Source organism: Aphidius gifuensis, linkage group LG2, assembly GCF_014905175.1.
Source record: "Aphidius gifuensis isolate YNYX2018 linkage group LG2, ASM1490517v1, whole genome shotgun sequence".
NCBI lineage: Eukaryota > Metazoa > Arthropoda > Insecta > Hymenoptera > Braconidae > Aphidius > Aphidius gifuensis.
In genome coordinates this window covers 7,037,043-7,057,995 of record NC_057789.1, presented here as the reverse complement: position 1 = coordinate 7,057,995, position 20,953 = coordinate 7,037,043, and the positions used below count along the sequence as shown (strand labels likewise).

Genomic DNA, 20,953 nt, shown 5'->3' with positions numbered 1-20,953 from the left:
CAAATTAAAAAAAATAATTCAAGAGAAAACAGATCAATTTATTAGACATGAAAATGCACCATGTTTATTTTTGTTTCATAAAAAAAATGTCGATAATTCCGATAGCAATGTAATTATTGCCATCGTTTTAATTAAATTTGTTGAAAAATAATAATTTCCACGAGCAATTAACATGATAATTAAAATTTGTATGTTTATTGCTTCATCAAGAGATTTTTCATTTATCGATTATTTTTATTTTTTGATAGAGTATCAACTATGTTAAAATTTACACATGACACATGTACTACTTTTAAATATGTTCGATGAGTTATTGACATTTTCAAACATGTGTCACGTACTTGTATAACTTGTTTTTAATATACTTTTTTAAGGACCCTCAATATCGTATATTTTTTTTATACATCGGATTTTATGAACTATCTTTTTTATTACTTTTTTTTTTTTTCAATTATCATTATTATTTTTATAAATATAAATTATAAATAAAAAATGAAATATCAAAAAGAAAAAAAGAAAAAAAATTTTATTTTATTTTAAAAATTTAAAGCTTGTAAAAGTCGTTGAAAAGAATTTATTTTTTTTTGCGGAATTTCACGATACTAAAGTAGAGGTAAAAATGAAAAAAAAAAAAAATAATAAATGTACATTTATTTATATACTTTTTGAAAATATTTTTATAAGGATGACATGAATAAAAAAATTAAATTGATTGGTTATAAATTAAGGTATCATCTATTTGATAATTCGTCGGCTCAAAATACAATTGGTAATTAACTCTTGTAATTTTCAATAATCTGATGAACTTTATCGATTTTTAAGAGGTACTATTTTTAAGTACAAATAGAGCATATTGAATTTCACATAATCGGATATATAAAGATTCGTTTGAATACTGAGAATAATGTATATGTGTATGTGATAAAGAGATGTAGATAGAGATAAAAAAAAATAATACGAAAGAGAAAAATAGATAAATTTTATAGGGATTATTTACTCACCAACACTTCTTCTTGTCCCTGAAAATCTTGTTGAAAAGCCGAACCTTCTGGATTCTGGCTGCATTCCAATACTGTTATGCAACATCAAATCGTACTCGAGAAAAGCGTCGGCCGAGTTAAGCGCAAACAACTAGAGAAAACTTGGACGTGATCCTTTTTCCTACGTTTTGATGATTATTTTTATTTGTTGTTTTATTTAGTTTTTTGGTTCTTTAATTTATTTATATCTTAAATTGTTATAAGAGTTAGAAAACTTACTTTTGTTAATGCTGTTTTATTCTGAATTAAATTCAACAAATTTATTTAATACATTTTTTTTTTTTTGTGTGGTATTTTTCAACTACGTACTCCATGGTTTTGTTTTTTTTTAAATTATTTTTTCGATAGGATTCTTTGAAAATCTTTAAATAACAAAAACAATGAAATCATATATTTATTAAAAAATTCATAAATATTTATAGCAAATAGTAATAAATATTCAGTGATTTGAAAAAAAATTATACTCATTTCGATCGCGTTATTTTAATATTTTATGAATTGTAAAATTATCAACCCCGATCTGTCATATATGTTCATTTTAAATCAGTAAAGGTTCTATTTTATTTCTTGGAATTTGAATTTAATTTACTCAGTTAAATCCCAACACATTAATAGATAATTTTAATTTCATAAAATGTATAAGTATTCGATAATATCTAAAATCAATTAATTTTCAAGAATTAAATATTGGAATAAGTTAAATTCAGTATCATTAATTAATCAAATGAAAAATATATCACAAGTAAAATTAATTTGATTGTAATTAAAAATATTAAAATAATATTCCGATATGATAATTTTCAAATATTGGATAGTTATTTATTATTTTATGATAAAAAGCAACTGAATTTATTAATATATCATCATCACTCGGTTCTATCAAAGGTAGGTCAAATTGTAATATCAACATTCGTTCAATCAACAACATAGTTTTTCAACTTACCAGCCTACAAGTTTTATTTTTTTAAACTACTCTTTTTTTTATATAAAACACAACTGACCTTTGTACAAAAAACTTATCTTTAATTATAGGCACGTATTGTTTATCAAACTTCTTATCTATGTATACAATGTATATAACTTTATATATACATAGAAGTGTTTTTATTATATCACTTTTATTATCAATACGTCTTAGACCTTTAAATATTCAATATTTGATAACACTGTGACAGTTTTAAAATTCAACTTAAAAACTTGTAACTGTGTATGATTTATTTAGTATTGAATTGAGGTTCAAAGTTAAACGACACTCAAGATAATAAAAATAAATATCATTGAGTAAAATATTCAACTAATATTTTGATTAATAAAAAAAAAAAAAAAATTATCAACTTGTTTTTTAAATTAAATGTCAATATGTTAATGAAAATTCTTACGATTTTTTTATATTCGAATTGTTTAATTTCATGGTGTTATTGTGAGACTGCTAAAATTTTAAATACCGAAACATGTGAAAATAATTTACCACCAAATATAATTAAAGAAATTGATAGCTATGCACCAGTAGTTAATAGAATTATAAATGAAACAATGTTTGGTACTTTTAAAGGAAAAACATGGCAAGAACTTGCTGATTTTACTGATGAATTTGGACCAAGATTATCCGGTACAAAATCACTCGAAGATGCAATTGATTATGTACTTGAAAGATCAAAGAAATTTAATCTTGAAAATGTACACGGTGAAAATGTTCAAGTACCATACTGGGTCAGGTAAATAATTACAATTATTTATTTAAATTGATTGAAATTTTTTTTTTGTAAAAAAAGAAAAAAATATAATTTAAAAAGTTTTCTTAATGAATATTTAATATTATTTTTTTTTCTTCAAGAGGAAAAGAGTCTGCAACTCTTTTAGAACCACGAATAAAAAACATTAAAATGCTTGGATTAGGATACAGTGTTGGAACACCAAATGATGGTATAACAGCAAATGCAATTGTGGTAGAAAGTTTTGAAGAACTTGAACAACGAGCTGACGAAGTAAGTTTATTTTTTTCATTCAGCTGTTTCTTTGTTAGTTATTTGAATTAAAATATTATTATTATCTGATTTAAAAAAATAGATACCTGGTAAAATAGTTGTGTATAATGAAAAATACACAACGTATGGTGAAACAGTTAAATATCGATCACTGGGTGCTGTTAATGCAGCAAAAGTTGGTGCTGTTGCTGTACTTATTAGATCAGTAACACCATTTTCAATTTATTCACCACACACTGGAATGATGAGTTATAGCGACAATATTAAAAAAATACCAGCTGCTTGTATAACCATTGAAGATGCTGAGCTTTTATCGAGAATTGCTAAACGAGGTAAAAAAAAAAATTTCCATTAGTTTAATTAAATGCATTACTTTTCATGATTAACTTTTGTAATTTTTATAATGTTTTTATAATACCCTATTTTATTTTTATCTTTTTTATCACTCTGTAATACAGGAAAAATAATTAAAATTAATATAAAAATGGAAGCACATCAAATGCCAGATGCTGAATCAAGAAATGTTGTTGCTGAAATTGTTGGTAGTAGTAAAGCCAAAAAAATTGTTGTTGTTTCTGGTCATATTGACAGTTGGGATGTTGGACAAGGAGCAATGGGTATTTCTAAAAATAAAAATGATATTAAAATAGTTTAAATTAAATAATAAATAATTTAAAAAAAAAATTAAATTTATAATATTTTAGATGATGGTGGTGGTGCTTTTATCTCATGGAATTCATTAATTCTATTAAAAAGTCTGAATCTTCGACCAAAAAGAACACTCAGGTAATTCATGCACTTAGATAAAATGTTTGTAATCTATAATTCATGAATGTTTAACAATGTCGTAAAATGGTTTAGAGCCATCATGTGGACAGCTGAAGAAATGGGTATAGTCGGTGCGGATTACTACATTAGCCAACACAAACTTGAAGAGCCAGATCTTCAATTTGTTATGGAATCAGACATTGGTACATTTACACCAATGGGACTTGACGTAACTGGATCACCAATTGTTACTTGTATACTCCAAAGAATTCTGACGTAAGTGATATTAAAAAAGTTTTCATAAATTGTAACAGTTGTTAGTTTTTTTTCTTTCTTTTATCTTGTTTCTCATTCTTTTATATCTTTATTTTTTTAATTACTTTTTTTTTTTTATCTGTCTGCTATTTTAGCTTATTATCACCAATGGCTTCATTAAAAGTTCGTAGTCCAGGTACTGGTCCAGATATTGAAGGCTGGACAAATGCTGGTGTACCAAGTGCTTCTCTATGGAATAAAAATAATAAATATTTTTGGTTTCATCATACCGAAGCCGATACAATGACTGTTGAAAATTCATCTGCTCTTGATATGTCAACAGCAATATTTGCAGCAACTTCTTATATACTTGCTGATATTAATTTTAATCTTCCTCATCAACCACCGAAATTAAACTGATATAAAATAAAAATTATAAATAAAAGAAACAAAAAATTAAAGTTAAAAAGATAATAATAATAAATACTTAAACTTTTAACTGTTAATAATAATTATTATTATTTTTCTTTCTACACAATCACGTCGTACAAATTATTTTAGGCCTCTGTTTTCGCAGTAAAACAATCTACAAATAAATTTCGTTTGTAGAAATAACTGTTTTTCTTTTTTATCAATCAAACACATGATAAATAAATAAGCCTGATTGGATATTAAAAGAATTTGCTAAATAAGTGTGTCTTCATCTTGTGCTTGGAAGACCATAATACTGTGTTGTGATGCTGTTCTTTGACTAGAATCTAGTAGGGTTGTTTTTTCACCTCCACTACCATTAAGTGAACAATCTGGTGAGCTTCCATCAAAGCCCATGTAGTTTGTTGCTGTGCTACTACTTGATGGTATATCATTGAGATCTGGTGATGCTAATGGTGGTGCATTTAATGATTTATTATTATCCTCAATTGAAACAAGTTGCATACTAAATGATTCACGATATCCTGATGTGCTGGATGTATCATCATCCCATGATATATCAGATTGAGGATGAAGATACTGATGCTGCTGATAATGAAGATGATGTTGGTCCACTGGGCTCAATTTTAAATTTTTTTCCGTATCATTTGGTCGAATTGAAAAACTACGACGTGAACAAAATGATGATGTGTCAGAAGGTTCAGTTGCTGACGTTTGTGGTGTTTGAGAACTTGTTATTAAATCTTGCTGTTCCACTTGCAAATGTGATCCCTTATAATTTAATAATAAAATAATATATTTTTTATTTTATTTATAAAATTAATATTAATAAATTTTGTATTACCTCAGTATGACTCTTTCGACTTTTTCGTAAACGAAAAGTTCTCTTGCTTTGTCCCATCGAACGCTGCAAACGAGGCCTGTCTGGTTTTGATTCGCTTGAGCTGTCTTTGGTTGGACTGTTCGGACTTAGTTGACTCTTGACTATTTCTCCTAATGAATAATTTTTATTATTTAAATTAACAATTATCTTTGTGATATGTGCTTTCTTCAATTATTCTTCGATGAACTTTTTGCACATATTTTAATGTTTTATATTTCTATGTCTGATGATATTATTAAATATCTATTTTCAGAATATTATTCTGAAAATTGTACACTAATTATTTTAACATATAGAATCATGCTTATTAATTAAATACTTTCGATACAAAATACTTTTTACTTTTTTTTTTTACTAAAAATAAAATTGGTGAATTAATGATTCAACGAGACTGTGTTAAAGAACGAAAATCTAATTTAGGAAATGATCCTTAAAAAAAATATTGTATTGATAAATTTTTGAGGAAAATAGAAAATTACCTGATGAGTTTCTAAACTCTACAGAAGATAAAAAGCGTAGTTTAGGCGTCTTTTGAAATGTAACGATAGGATGATGAGTATCATTGTTACGTTTATCACAAGTAGAAGATGATTGGGATCTGTCTGTAACATGCCACATTGAACATCTAGTATATGAGGGGAAAATTTATTGACGATCATCGTTGACAACACTAAACACTTATTAAAATTTAATGATAAAATACTCATTACATTTCTTTCAATTTCAAGAAATAAGAATAGTAAAAAATTACTATCAAAGTAATCATACAGTTTGGATTGTTAAATTGATTCTGTATTTTTTACTCAAGGTGCTTTAGTGCTTGAAATTTAAAATTTTTATTTTTTTTAATATCGATAAATTGAAATGTCTATTTACGACGATGATCGTTATAAAGACTTTACAATGATAAGATGGTTAAGTAATTTTTTGTAGGCACTTGAAATAAAAGAATTGCAAGATGATAAAATTAAAAAAAAAATATAACATTGCATGTAGCAGCCACAAGAGCTTAAATTAAAATTATCTTTTTTTTTTTTTAACAGCCAACTACTGTGTGTATGTCTGTAACATATAATGAATGAAATGTAAACACAATAATTTATACAGAGGGATAATCAATACCATCTGTTGGAAATTACCATTGTCTAAATACTGCTATTACCTTTTTTTTTTTTTTTTTAATTTAGATAAGGTATCACAAATAAATAAGTAGTGATATATGAATGAAAACAATGTCAAATAATGTGGTTAATGAATAATAGTATACAAGGAAATATCATAGCGATGTTGAGTTATGTAAAATAATAAATAAAAATAATTTTGATAAACAATTTAGGTGAATAAATCTAAATATATACTCGAAAGCGTGGTCTTTGAATATACAAATTAATTTTTAAATAGAATGAGTTCAAATTTTACGACAGATAAGTGATATAAGCTTTTTTTTAATAGAAATAAATATTAAGAGAAAAAGAGATAGAGAGAAAGAGACACGTATGAGGTATTACACGAACAATGAATTTTAAATAAATAATTAAATGAAATTAATATTAAGATAAATAATTTACGTAGTCGAATCGGCTTACCTCCGTTCCCTAGCTAGCATAGCTTATTTAAAATAAATTATAAAAAATAATTAGAATGTCAGTTACACGATACAAAAAGATACATTTACGGTTGTATTTTAAAAAATTTTAAAAGTTAAAAAAAATAAATAAATAAAGCAAAGATTATGCGACAATAAATAACAGTCAATTTAATACAAAAAAAAAAACAAAAAAATATTTCAATATCAATAATACCGATTAAAAACATTATTATATTTAATATTAAAAAAAAAATTAAAAAAATAAATAATAAAATTTCTTTGTAAATATAGACAATGGCTCGATCCAACTGTGGTAATTTCAATTAAATTTGCAATTTTTTTAAAAAGAAATTAATTAGCACAAGGCAAATCTTCTTTTTGACAATTATCTAACGCACCGATATTTTTATCTATATATTATTTGTCACAGCTTAAAAAGTCTGTACACAGAAAAACATAAAATTAAAAAATAAATATTTTGATTTTTTTTTATAATCTTTGCACGTATACAAACAGCGTATACAAAACACTAATTAATTAATTAATTAATCAATAATAAAGGGGCGTTTCGAAAGAGAATTAAATTGGAATTTTACCTGTTGTTATTTGTTGATTAGATTGACTATCATTTGGTGTAATTTCACCAGCTTCTTTTATTGTTGATGATCCACCACTGTGACTAGATACTGAACCTACAAAAACCAAACACATTATAATACAGTTTATTTAATTTTTTAGTGTAAAAATTTATAATGAATAAATACCTCGCTGATCAACTCGAGCTCCTTGTATTGGTGGCGCTGATGCAAAACTTTGTGCTGAAGATTTAGTTGTACTACTAGAATGAATTGAATTATGTATTGAATGTGGCAATGATCCAATTGCAGTTGATTGTGATCCAGGTGTTTCAGCAGGTGTACGATTAATATGAGCACGTGAACCCAAATCACCAGTTAATAAATCAATTAATAATGATGGTCTTTGTGTTCTTGATTGTCCATCATTTGGTGCATTTGCATGCATATCAACAACACTTCTTTTTGGTTCTGGTTGTAATTCATCAAATTTTCTATCTTCAATTTCTTCTTTTAAATCACGTAATTCATGTAATAAATTACCAATTAATGTACCTCTTGATTTTGGAAATGCCATAATATCACCATTTATTTTTCCACGTATAAGACTTTGCATATTACGTTCATGTTCTGATATTGGTGGTTGACCAATTTTATGTACAATAAATGGTAACATTTGTATGTATAATGCAGTACGATGTGTTACAACAAATTCAAGAAAATTCCATAAATGAATTGATGCTTCATTTCGTTTATTTAATAAACGCATTGTTCTTAATATTTTCATCCATTCAGTTTTTAATTCAACTTCAAAACATATTGTCATTATTTTAAGTGCAAGAAATGCAACACGATACAATGACAATGATATTTTTGTTGAAATTTTTTGATCTCTTGCAGCAAATGTTAAACTTCCTGTTCTAATATCTGTTGTTGCTTTTAAATTTTGTACAGTTATTGGAGCTGTTTTTGTTCCAGTTGGCCATAGAGTATTTAAAACTGCCATTAATGCAAAACTAATATCAGATTGACGTAATTTTGGTATATCTTTACGTCCAGTACCAACACGTAAAAATAATGGTATCAATAAATTAAGTAACATATTTTCTGTTCTTGTTTGTGAAGCAAACATTGCATTACCACCACTAATATTTTCCAATGTATAACCATCACCTAATGATATAACATAAAGTGCAATCAATCGTAAAACAGATGAACAAAAATGTGCTGGTGGTATTTTACTCATAAGAGCAACTGAAGCTGCTGATGTTACTTCAACAAGTGCCATATCACCAATAATCAATGCTTGACAAGTACTTATTAATGTTTTAAGATATTGATAATGTGCAATATATTGATAACGTGATAATGTTTCATAAACACCTTTTAATAAATCACTTGCTGCTTGCCAATCAGTATTTCTACGTATTGATGCTTTTTTATAAATTTTACTAAATGTTTTATCAAGACGACGAAGAAGAGTTATCAATGCTGGTCTCATATCATCACTTGACCATTCAGTTGATGGTAATATATCATTCATATATCTTCTTAATCCACGACAAGCCATTGTATCAGGATCATATGGTGATACTTTAAGTAAACTATGTGCTATTTCTGCCAATCTTATGTGACACTTTGAATCTAATAATTCAATTGTTTTACCATCTGGTAATTTTTTATTAAGCTCAGCTAATCTTACTGTACATTTTGCTACATATTCACCAACCATATTTAATAATGTATCACGTGGTCTTCGAAATTCAGTTTTATGAGAATTTTCAGAATCTTCATTATCACGTTCATAAATATTTCTTGCTTTTGTATGTTCCATATATTTTGCAGTATGTGTTTCATCCTCAAAATCAAAACCAGGTGAATATGGACCTTTACCATAATTTCTTTGACTTGATCCTTTATGCTCAGGACTTGATTTTTGTGGACCATTATAATATTTTGTCAAAGCTTCGGAATTATTAACCAATGTCTTAACAGCAATTGCAACTTGATTAATTATTTCTTTTTCTGTTTTACCTTCTTTATTATATGATGGTGATTGAATTTGTTTAATATAACAAGGTAAAATTGCCTCAAGTATAATCTATATATAAAATTAAATTAAAAAGAAAAAAAAAAAAAATAATAACATAGTGATAATATTAAATGGATATGTCTAAATGGCATTATTATTTTTATAGTGAAATACTTACCAACATCTGCTGTCCTCTAATGGAATCTGCGGCATATGCTATGACCATGACACACAATGATATACAGTCAAGAACAGTGACCATTTCACTTTCATCATGATAACAAAAATCAATGGCTTTGAGGGGTTTTTCTTCTTTTACCAATTCACCAATATTAAGTGGATCTGGTGATGGTGTTTCTAAACTTAGTAACAGATTGAAAAGACAAGTTGATGGTACTTTATGAGCATCACCATGAGTTGCTGATTCATCTGTATCCAATATGGTTGAGACACTTCCAAACATTTGTAATATAAATGGTTTACGATTCATCATGTAAAATTGTTTTACTGCATATTCAACAGTTGTTGTTACAAGTTTATTTGTTTGATGTGTTGCATAAAGTTGTAATAATGATGGCATTATTAAAAGATATCCATTTGTTGAAAATATATTTTTAAAATTATGTGCAGCATTAATATATGTTGCTACAACATAACGAAGAATACATGAATCTTCACTGTGAAGAACAAGTGCTCCATTTAATACATTTAAAAATAAATGTATATCACCTGAATAGGCAAAATTACCAGCCATTGCTTCAAACATTCTTGCAATTAATCTAACCCACATAAATTTATGCATCACATCAAGTCCAAGTAATTCCTTAAATAAATTTAATAAAAATTCATATATAATATATAATTTATTTTATTATGATGTATTATATTAAATATATTACTTACTCTTCCAATTTCACCACCTTTATATAAATCAAGATCTGCTTCAAGTGCTTTTCTTGGAAAAGATGGTAGCTTCATAAGTTCTTCATGTAAAAAAACAACTCTTTGAACTACCATATCGACATTTTTCAAAATTGCCCAAGTCAGCAAAACTTTACCAATTTCAACAAATTTGTGAACTAACTCTTGTTTCTGCAAGGCATTAAAGGCATCTTCTGGTTTCATATGAACAAGTTCAAGCTGTGGATATTGTGATCTTTTAAAAAAGTAATAATCTCGAACATACGAGGAAGGATTATGAATTTGATCTGAAATAAATTATTAAAATATTTACATATAGTTATATAAATTTATTTAATTTTTTTTTTTAAACTACTTACGTGTTTTATAGTCAACTAAAAAATACTCTTTATGCTTTTGTTCCTCGATACCGAAGAAATCCAAGGATTCCCTGAGAATCTGACAAAACTGAGTGTCTTCCTGAACAGGAAACTGCGAAGGAATTCCACCAGCGTCAGGATCTTGAGGGCCATGCACGATGATTTTCTTCGCCGAAGGAACATTAGCAGTCAAGAGTATTGATGCATCACACTGCTCTTTTCTTAATATTTGTTTTAAATCTTTAAACATTATTCCATGAACCGAGTGAACAACCTGTAAATAAAAATTATTATTTTTACAATTATAATACAAGTACTTTTAAAGAAAACTAATTTAAAATTATTTTTATTTATTATTTATTTACCATCCAGAGTATTGACAAAGCTGTTCCAATAAATTTTTGACCTTCTTCATGTGGTGATCGTACATAAAACATGACATATCCAATAATATAATTATACAATGCAAATGCTGCTTGTTGTGGTAATCTTGGTACAAAACGTATTAAATGTCGTAAAATTTTAAACATTAATTCTTGTTTTTCACGTGTTAATCGTTCAAGAACATAACGAAGAAATAATGCACTGTCTTCAACAAGACAACTCCATATAACTTGATAGGCAACTTCATAAACAGCATTACCATCATCAGAAACAGCAGCATCATCAAGAAGATTAATTATTTGTACAATTGCTGAACATAAAGATGATGGAAATAATGAAAGAGCTGATTGATTATGATGAGAAGTATTTCGCGGTGCTGTTTCACCACCTTCATCATCAACATTTCCTTCATCATGATCATCACCAACTGGACTTGGTTCATATGCAGCTTGTACAGTTATTGGTATTGTTGTAATTAAAAAATTTTCACGTTCTTCACGTTTTTTATCATCTTGTGCTTGTAATGCCATTTTAATTAATTCTGTTTGTTGTTTTTTACGTGTTTTTGTTGCTGTTACAAGTGATCTATGACGTTCTTGATTAATTGTAACTTCTTCAACTTTTGTTTTAACTTGTGGCATCCATGGAGGATCAACAACAGGCAATGATTCAATTCCAATTTTTGGTGATGGTAATGTAAATTCAATTCCTGGTGGTGGTACTTTAAATGTAAGATGTGCTGATTCTTCCATTCTTGGCCATACTTGATAACGTAATTTCCATAAAATTTGAAATCTTAATATTGCATTTATTCTAACAGCTGCACTACTATGTTGAAGACTATGATGCATTATTTCACTTGCTTGATTTGGTGCTCGTACTGCTGCTACAATAAATAATGCAACTGATGATGCAACAACTTCTTGATTTGATTCTAATAATAGTTCCCATGCAACTGGTAATACATCAACAAAAAGATCTTCAGACATTGCTACTGCTCCTTTTACAAGAGTTGCTAAAGGTGCATGAAAAATATCTTTAACTTGAGTTTTTATATATTTTAGTATAGCTGGTGTTTCTTTATCTGTTTCATTGTCATTATCAACACCATTTTTTTTTAATGAATCTTGACCTCGTTCTGAATCTTGATCTGCAAGATCTTTTGAAGAATCTCGATTACCAGTAACACGTCCAGATTGTGAACCTTCAAAACTTTTGTCAATTCTAAAAACAAAAAAAATAAATAAATAAAAATAAAACAGTTAGTAATTAATAAAAATAAATATATATTTATAATTAAAAATTTTTTATTTTCTTACTTAAATTTTCGACCAAGACTATCTTTTCTTCTTATTGGTGATACTTGAGTACTTGTTTGATCAGATGGATTTCTTCCACGTTTATCTTTTTTTCTTTCTTCTTTTTTATTAGAATCCGAATCAAAATCAAATGTACTAGTTCCATTAATAATACCAAATTCATCACCATAAACTTTTCTAACAGATTTAATTAATCTGCTACATGCTCGCATTTGTCGACGATGACAATATGGATGACAAAAATTTTGATGTGAGCAATAAAAATTAAATGAATTTGCTGTTTGTACTAGTACTTTTAACCATGGAAAATTTTTATTTGAATCATCAGTATCATTTGAATCACTTGGACTTTCTGGTGGTTGATCATCACTCAATATACCAGGTGATTCTTCACCACTAACTTCACCAAAATAACCAGGTTCTGATCCATCACTTCTATCTGACAATGAGCTGACTTTTCTTTTTGATTGAATTGAATCAGCACGTCTTACTGCATCTATTGATCGAACAACTCAATAAAAGCCAAAAAATAATTTTTTATTACTATCAAGGGTTTACTACATTTTAAGACTTGCCTATATAATTGATTAATTTTCTTTTTTCTTTTTATTATCATTTCTAGAGGCTATGAAAATGACGTGCGGGTGACGTGCAAATTAATGTTATCATTTAAAAACATTCATTAAATCAACAGACATAATTAGTAAACAACATTCACCCAGCACATCAGTCATTAAATAAATCAATCATAAATTAATATTCATTCATCACACAATCACAAACTCAACACAAACTTACAAGCCTCACATTCCATGTCTTTGCCTTCCTTAGTACCACGACGTAATTTTAAACTTCTACGTTTGAATGAGCCAGTTGCTGCACCAGCAGTAGTTCCTCTACGTAATAAAAATGGTCTTCCTGATGTTGTTTGAACTCCTCTTTTTTTATCACGATCACTTGTTTGTACATCATCTCCATGTATTGTTGCTGTTGACTTACTGCTACCTTCGGACTCGTTATCAGGCTCGTGCAATACAAAGCTGATTTTTCGTTCTGAACGAAAGTCGAGGGCAATTGAATCAGATGGTTGATGATTTGTGATAGGATTTGCATTATCCCAATTGCCTTTTTCGATAGCTTCTTTCATCAACTCACCAGTCTCACGATCACCAGCAATTGATTGTAGACTCTGAGCTGAAGTTTGTGAATGTCCCATTGATGATAATGCCATACTCCAGCGACGATTTGCCTCACGACTGTACATTCTTTCCCATGGTGGTGGACGTTCCTTGGCTGAAAGACGACTTGATTTTGGTAGACTCTGGTATGTCTCACGAAGAAATGCTGTTATCTCAAGTAAAAGCATACATGCTACCATACGAAGTGACACTGGACACTGAGATCCATATCCATTTATACTTGCTAAAAATTAATATTATCAATTTATTATAATTCAATATTATAAATAAAGGTTTTATTATTTTAATACCTTCATCGAGAAAGTCTTCTTCTTCATCTTCAATTATTAAATCTCTTTGTTTACTCTCATCAGATACCATAGCAACAATTTGATCAACATTTAGCTTGTCTTCAGCAATAAATTGTTCCAAGCGTGTACCAATTGCCTGTAAATAATTTTTATAATATTTATTTAAATTAATATTTATATACAATATTTATACATTACCTCAGCCCACTGGTAAAAAAGTTTTCCAGCAGCTCGTTGTAATACATGTGTACGTCTAAGTCCAGTTGGAATATTTCTATTTCCCATTGGCATTGATGGACGAGATGATGTGAAATTAATTTTCATCCAAGTTGGCCAATGTCCTTTATTACATTGATGTACTAGATGAGCACATTCAAGCAGTAATGATGCTCGTGCAACAACTGGTGCATATGGTAAATCTAAAATTGCTGCAATTAAATGATGATCTGGTACTGCACCTGGTTGACAAATTTCCAAGAGAAATGAAAAACGTTGCATTCCTTCAAAAACTGCAAATTGTGGTATTAATCGTCGTTCTTTTAATACAACAAATTCTGACTCTCTTGAGCCTTCTCCAAATTCTGTTGATGTTCTTCTACTAAAGTCTAAAAAAAAAATAATTTAAATAGACAAAAAAACAAAACCATTAACAAAAATTGTAACTGTTGAAAATAAAAAATAATTCTCATATGCACACTTACAATTTCGTGGGGTTTCGTCTGCGCTCTCTTTTTTATTTCCTTTTCTAAAGCCAATTTTATTTAATTGATTTTCCATTCTTCTTTTTGCTCTTTGGAATGTATGACTAACTCTAAATACAAGAAAATATATTTAAAAATTTATTTACAATATACATTTATAAATTATAAAGAAAATTAAAAATATTTTTAATTATTATTACCCTCTACTAGAACGACCAGTTAAACGATAATGTCCACGATAAAAACTTGATTGACGAATAAAACTTGCTTCTGTTGGTGATTCACTACTATCATGACTGTCTGTTGAATCTGTTCTGCTATATTCTCTTCGAAACCAATTAACTACAAAATATTTTAATTTTGATTATATTTATTTAAATAAATTTCATTTAGTATTAAAATTAATATGACATTACCTATACCACCAATTTGAAATCTCGTTGCTTTTCTTGATCTTGAACCACCCAAAGATGGATCACTTATTCTTAAATTTCTTTCACTCTGTCTTGGTGTAAGCATATGATGTTTTTTTCGTAAATTACCTAATGGACTTTGACTTATTTTAGCATTATCATCACTAAGTTCAGCCTCAAGAAGACTCTGTAATCCAAAAAAATCAGGTTGCTACTTTTAAAAATAAATAAACGTCAATAATATTTTTATATTTTCAAGTATTATAAACATACAGCACAATTTGATGATGTACTTCTTTTTTTAAAAAGAAATTTTCTATTTCCTTTTTCATCTACTGTATAACATGTATCAGCAAGATCACCCATATCATCAAATTCTTGATGTATATGTCGTATAACTCTTGTTGTTTTAACACAACTTGTACAACGTTTATTTGGTCTATCTGAAGAATCTAAAATACCACTTAATGCAACTCTTCTAAATACACCACCATGTGCTTCTTTAACATATGTTACAAATTGTTTTATATCACAATATAATGATATATTTTCAGCAGTTTTAAGTATTTTAATATCTTTAACAAAACGAGTAACAAGTAATTTAAAAACACATCCAAGAATTTGATTTTCTGAATTTCTTGATGTATAACCAACTCCACCATAAGAAGCAGTTGCTGATGCTGCTGTTGCTGAGGCTAAAGCAGCAGCAGTTGCTGATATTGATGCTGTTGGAATACATGTTGATAAACCAATTGATCCAAAACCAGCACCAAGACCAGCACCAAAATTCGTAGCATATCCTCCTTGTGTTGCTGTATCTGGTGATTTATTAGCACTTTTTTTTGCAACTATTAATTTAAAAACAAAAAAATAATTGTTTTAATTAATTTATATGAAAAAAAAAACGTAGGTATAAATTGTCCAACGTTTACTCACTAAGAGGTGATAATAACGAACTTGGATCAACGCAAAAACCAAGATACGCATGAAAAACATCAATGATATCTGATAGTGGTTGATCTCGTACCATATTACGTAGCCAACGAGTAAATAATTTTGAACTAGCACGATGAAGTTTATTAATTATTGTATGAGCTTGAGATCTACAAAATTCAGCTTGTGGACCACGTATACTTTCAGCACAGCCATTTGGACAGCCTAAATGTTTTATAACACGAAGTACACAATTCATCATCAATGCATGTGCATTCCAATTACGTCCATCTGGATCATAATGTGGATCTTGTTCATTAACTGGTGATTCATGTTTTCTGCTACCTTTTTCAATTTTTTCATTAACATCAGTTCCTGATTCAGCATTACTACCATTATCATCACGTAAACATTGTTTAAGTACTCCTATTTCCATTAATAATTCCATTAAATTTAATATAATTTCACTAACACGAAGAGTACAAAAAGTAGCATCTCTCAAAGCAACTGAATGTACAGCCTTGAAAAAATAATAATAAAAAATTATATTAAATAATTATATCAGTATATTTTTGCAGTTAAAAAATTATTAAAAATATTTTCTTACCTTTAAGATTACATAATAATCAATGTCACCTTGTTTTGTTATGTAAGAAGCTGAACCTGGTGCTTCTGGTATTTCCTCACCAGTATAAGTGATGTTTGAATCAGTCTGTGATCTTGTCAAGCTTGGTTTTCTATCAGAATTTAGCTTACCATGCATACTTATTGCATCTAGTTGACTGTCTATTGAACCCTACAAAAATTATACAATTTTATAAATATGATTCATGTATTTTTGTATGACTGTTAAATATTATTTACCTGTCGTTTTAAATAATCTGGTGATGGTGTTGGTGTATGTTCGGTAACAGTTATAATAGGATTTGGTACTGTTGATGATTGGCTGTGCAGTCGTACTGCAGCCTGCTTTTTTTCCTCATCATTATCACCAATGTACCTAAATAACAAAAAAAAATTATTAAAATCATTTGCATAATACAATTTTTTTTAACCTCATGCTCATCTATATTTTTTTTTTTCTTCTTCAATTCAAGCAAACTATTTTCTATTATTATTTATCTACAATTTTTCTATTCTATCAATTATTTCATTCACGTGTTTTTTATTATTGCAAATGCCTAACTATTTGTGTGTTTAATTTCTTAAGCTCATTCACGAAGCAAGTGTGTTTCTAAAATAATTAAAAATAATAATATCTGTCGGATGTTGTTGTTAAAAACTTACCCACTCGCGTTCAGCTCATTTATCAAACAGCTAAGTACGTTTTCAAAGTCAAAGTAGGCAAATGAAATAAAGAAAAATAAAGATACATACAGAAAAAGACACAAAAATTGAATGAAATTTTAAATTAATTTGATAAATAATAAATTCAATGATATTTCGAGTAATTATAATATTATAAACATCTTAAATTACTATTAAAATTTACTGAAATGTTTAATAACCAGTAAGTACTATATACAAATCGATTGAATTGATTAAAATCTAATATATTTATTTTTTTCTCTGTCTCAATTATCAACGTACTTATTAATAATTTATCCAAAACATTTATATACAAATAAACATTAAAAAAATATATATTAAAAAAAAAAAAAAACGAATTTATATTTGAAAAAAATTAGTAATAAAATAACGTTAACATACCTAAGACTTGGCATGCTTTTTCCTTTTGTAAGATTCGATGGATACTGCATTTGATCGACATTGGATTCATCAGAAATACGAGATGACGTTGATGCTTGTCGAACTAAATGATCATCTCCAGTATCAAGACTTCTGTGATAATCTTCATGCTGTAAATTACAATTTATTAAGCATATATAATTAATTTTTTTGTTTATTTGATATTTACTTGTTCCATTAAATCTTTGTTTTCTTCTTGTCCAATTTTTTCAAGTGCTTTTTCTGATTTTGATAATAGCTTTGTCTCAACAAAAGCTCTAAGATCAGCAATTTTCATTTTTTTTTTAGCTTTTTCACTAGCACGTCTAAAATGATTATGATGTTCTTCAATTTCTTGTTGATTTTTTGATACATTATAAGAAATATCTGCAGCTGAATCTGATATTGTAACAGGTGGTTCAGGTGGATCAATACATTCTTTTGAATCATCTCTTTTTTTGCTTTCAGGACTTTGATATATTGATACTTCAATTTTTGGAATTGGCAATGAATTACTTCGTCGTCTTGGCATTTGTTGTACTGTTGTTTCATCATCAATTTTTCTTAAACGATTATATAAATATTGTAAAGCCCAATAAACTCCTTCTTCTTGCCATTGTGAAACAAAAAGACATCTGAGTACTCCAACATCCATAAATGTTGCAGCATGAACATCTACAACAGCTTCACGATTTGATGGTTGAATACCACTTGCATCAGCTGATAATGCACCACGAGAATCTGATGTATCTCGTTTTAATTTTGATTCATCTTTTTCAGCTTTTTTATCTTTTTCATCGTTTGTTTTATCAGGAAATCTAGAAAATAAATTTAATTAATTAACAATTCTTTTGTAGAATAAATATTTTATTATTATTTTATAAAAAAAAAAATAATTACACAAACTTTGTTGATGATTTATTATCGTCATTTGGTTCAGATTCTGATGAAGGACTAACTTGTTCTATTGTCAGTGTTTGCTTGGAACCAGTTGATCTTCCCATTGCGATATGAAATATACTTGCTCCTTCCTTTTAAAATTCAAAATTAATAAAAATATATTTAATAAATTGTTTTATTTTTTTTTTAATAATACTCACTGCATATATTGTAAAAATTTCTTTAACACCATCCATTTCTTGTTCGGATTCAGTTAGTGATGGTAGCCGAAAAATGACCTATCCCACGTGTACAAAAAAATTTAAATAAAAGAAAATTATTACTAACAAATGAAAGACAAATTTATTTATTATAATTACCACGTGTTCATCTTCAGTGCTTGAACTTTCTTCTGGTATTGTTTCAGGAAATACTGTATCTTTAGGCGATGAAACCCAATTATTCTAAAATAAAAAAAATTTATTTCGACATATATTTAAATGATAATTTTTAGATAAACTTACTTCGTCATCTTGCTTAGTAGAACTTGGAGTATTATGATCAGGAAAACACATATTTACTCCTACATTAGGTGGGCTACCATCATCATTAAAAACTTCATTTTTTTCTTTTTCTATATAAAAATAAAAATACAATAAAGTATAAACTTAAAGCTACTTGATAAGATAATAAATAATAACTGACTTGGGCCAACAAAAATATCAGTAGAAACTCGCTGTTGTTGTTTATTCATTTTTGATGTTTTCAACCAAAGTGATCTTGGTTTGGGTTTACAATGAGCTGTAAAACAAGCTGTTTCTGGATGTTTAAATTCACTCATAGGTGTCCAAATTTTAACTCCATTTTCCAATCGTAAATTTGTCTTAAAATCAATATCTTTCAAGTGATTACAAAGAGGAGCAAATAGATAAACAAATAACTGTAATAATAAAAATATAAATTATAAATTTACATACATATATAAACATATATTAATTAATTTTATTTACCGTAATTGTTGGTATTGAATAAAGATAATAAAATGGATTATTAGGAGTTCCAGTTTCCATATCACTTTCAGCACATTCTTCAGCAGCATCAAGTAAAAACCAATGCAAAATGTAAAGAAGAGTTGTTTCCATCGTTCCAATGTGCTGTAAATCTTTTCTATAAATAATTATAAATTATAAATTAATATCAATAAGCTAATTAAAAAATTTCTAATATCAATGATACCTGTTGTGCAAAAGATTTCCAGCTGAATGAAGAACATACGGTAGTGCAGATTGAATCAAACGCCAACGTGGTACTGAACTCAATATTTCAGTCAACGATGGTGTCAATTCATTATGAAGACTTTGAACAAGTACTTTTTCAAATGACTATAACAAAAAATCCATCAATAATGTATTTACTAATTTTTTTTTCATTTCTATTCAAAGAAATTTACTTACTGTACTGGCCTCTTTCATTTCCTGTCATTGCAGTAAGCATTGAAATAATTAATAGATTAGTTTACAATATCAGATTGATATGCTTGATAATTATATTTATTAAAATAACTTACATGATGACCAGGTGCATTTTGACAAAACTGACAGGTATTAAAACAACAGCAGCATATAAAAAATTAATTAATCAGTATAAATGATTTTAAAATATTTTTCTTTGAATTTAAACATAACACGTTTTATTATATTAATTATTATCTCACCAAACATGATGCCTCGTGGACTTTACCAAGTTTTGCTCTTGTAAATGGTCTAGAAATTTGATATTATATTTCATTGTTAAATATTTTTGCAAGGAAAGGAATGCATGTGTATTTTTAACAAGTGCTTACCTCATTTGACGCCAAAGGTAAAGCTGTATCGGGATGGGCAAAGCTTGCTCCAACAAGCTTCCATCGATGGATCGTCTTTTAATATCCATTTTTAATAAAATTCAAGTGTTACCTGAAATAATAAAACAATTATTTTGTTATATTTATGATATTGTAAGCTATATTTAAGTAAAAAAATATCCTACAAATTGATGTTAAAAGTTGACACACTCATGTTTGGTTCAATGATTTCTTACATCACTGCGTCACAATAACGAGTCAATTACTTGTTCAATAAATTCACCAACATTTTTTAAATAATTCATATCATAATAAATTTGATGGAAATAAAATTAGTTGACAATGTGGATTGACATTTTCACTAATTATTTTATTTATTTTATTATAATTTAAATTTCATTTATGAAATTTTAATATATCTTTAAG

General features: G+C 27.7%; 2 protein-coding genes across 12 annotated transcripts; one reads left to right on the top strand and one right to left on the bottom strand.

Annotated features, from left to right (window-relative positions):
- The first annotated feature begins 2,265 nt into the window (after nucleotides 1-2,265).
- LOC122848805 (carboxypeptidase Q-like) lies at nucleotides 2,266-4,509 on the top strand. Its single transcript, XM_044147141.1, has 7 exons — nucleotides 2,266-2,755; nucleotides 2,875-3,025; nucleotides 3,108-3,357; nucleotides 3,484-3,642; nucleotides 3,730-3,811; nucleotides 3,887-4,069; nucleotides 4,204-4,509. The coding sequence occupies exons 1-7, from the start codon at nucleotides 2,400-2,402 to the stop codon at nucleotides 4,466-4,468; spliced, it is 1,446 nt and encodes a 481-aa protein (XP_044003076.1). The 5' UTR covers nucleotides 2,266-2,399; the 3' UTR covers nucleotides 4,469-4,509.
- Nucleotides 4,510-4,732: 223 nt separating this feature from the next.
- Nucleotides 4,733-20,852, bottom strand: LOC122848803 (protein unc-80 homolog). Of its 11 annotated transcripts, none has more exons than XM_044147134.1 (36): nucleotides 20,713-20,852; nucleotides 20,528-20,639; nucleotides 20,399-20,447; nucleotides 20,252-20,278; nucleotides 20,139-20,159; nucleotides 19,921-20,066; nucleotides 19,695-19,851; nucleotides 19,390-19,624; nucleotides 19,209-19,318; nucleotides 19,065-19,148; nucleotides 18,906-18,983; nucleotides 18,706-18,836; nucleotides 17,996-18,623; nucleotides 17,788-17,936; nucleotides 17,365-17,394; nucleotides 16,942-17,077; nucleotides 16,685-16,873; nucleotides 16,081-16,597; nucleotides 15,418-15,992; nucleotides 15,148-15,355; nucleotides 14,932-15,073; nucleotides 14,732-14,841; nucleotides 14,229-14,635; nucleotides 14,031-14,166; nucleotides 13,697-13,963; nucleotides 13,340-13,594; nucleotides 12,542-13,052; nucleotides 11,204-12,446; nucleotides 10,839-11,112; nucleotides 10,462-10,766; nucleotides 9,737-10,381; nucleotides 7,716-9,627; nucleotides 7,548-7,643; nucleotides 5,843-5,965; nucleotides 5,325-5,473; nucleotides 4,733-5,251 (listed from the first exon to the last, which is right to left on the bottom strand). In XM_044147134.1, exons 2-36 carry the CDS (start codon nucleotides 20,614-20,616, stop codon nucleotides 4,733-4,735), a joined length of 10,653 nt encoding a protein of 3,550 aa, XP_044003069.1. In that variant the 5' UTR covers nucleotides 20,617-20,639; nucleotides 20,713-20,852. The 11 variants fall into 11 exon arrangements, 10 of the variants coding, with proteins under 10 accessions (XP_044003069.1, XP_044003070.1, XP_044003075.1 ...); XM_044147135.1 differs by having other exon boundaries at nucleotides 12,542-13,037; XM_044147140.1 differs by having other exon boundaries at nucleotides 15,148-15,331.
- Between the last annotated feature and the right edge of the window lie 101 nt (nucleotides 20,853-20,953).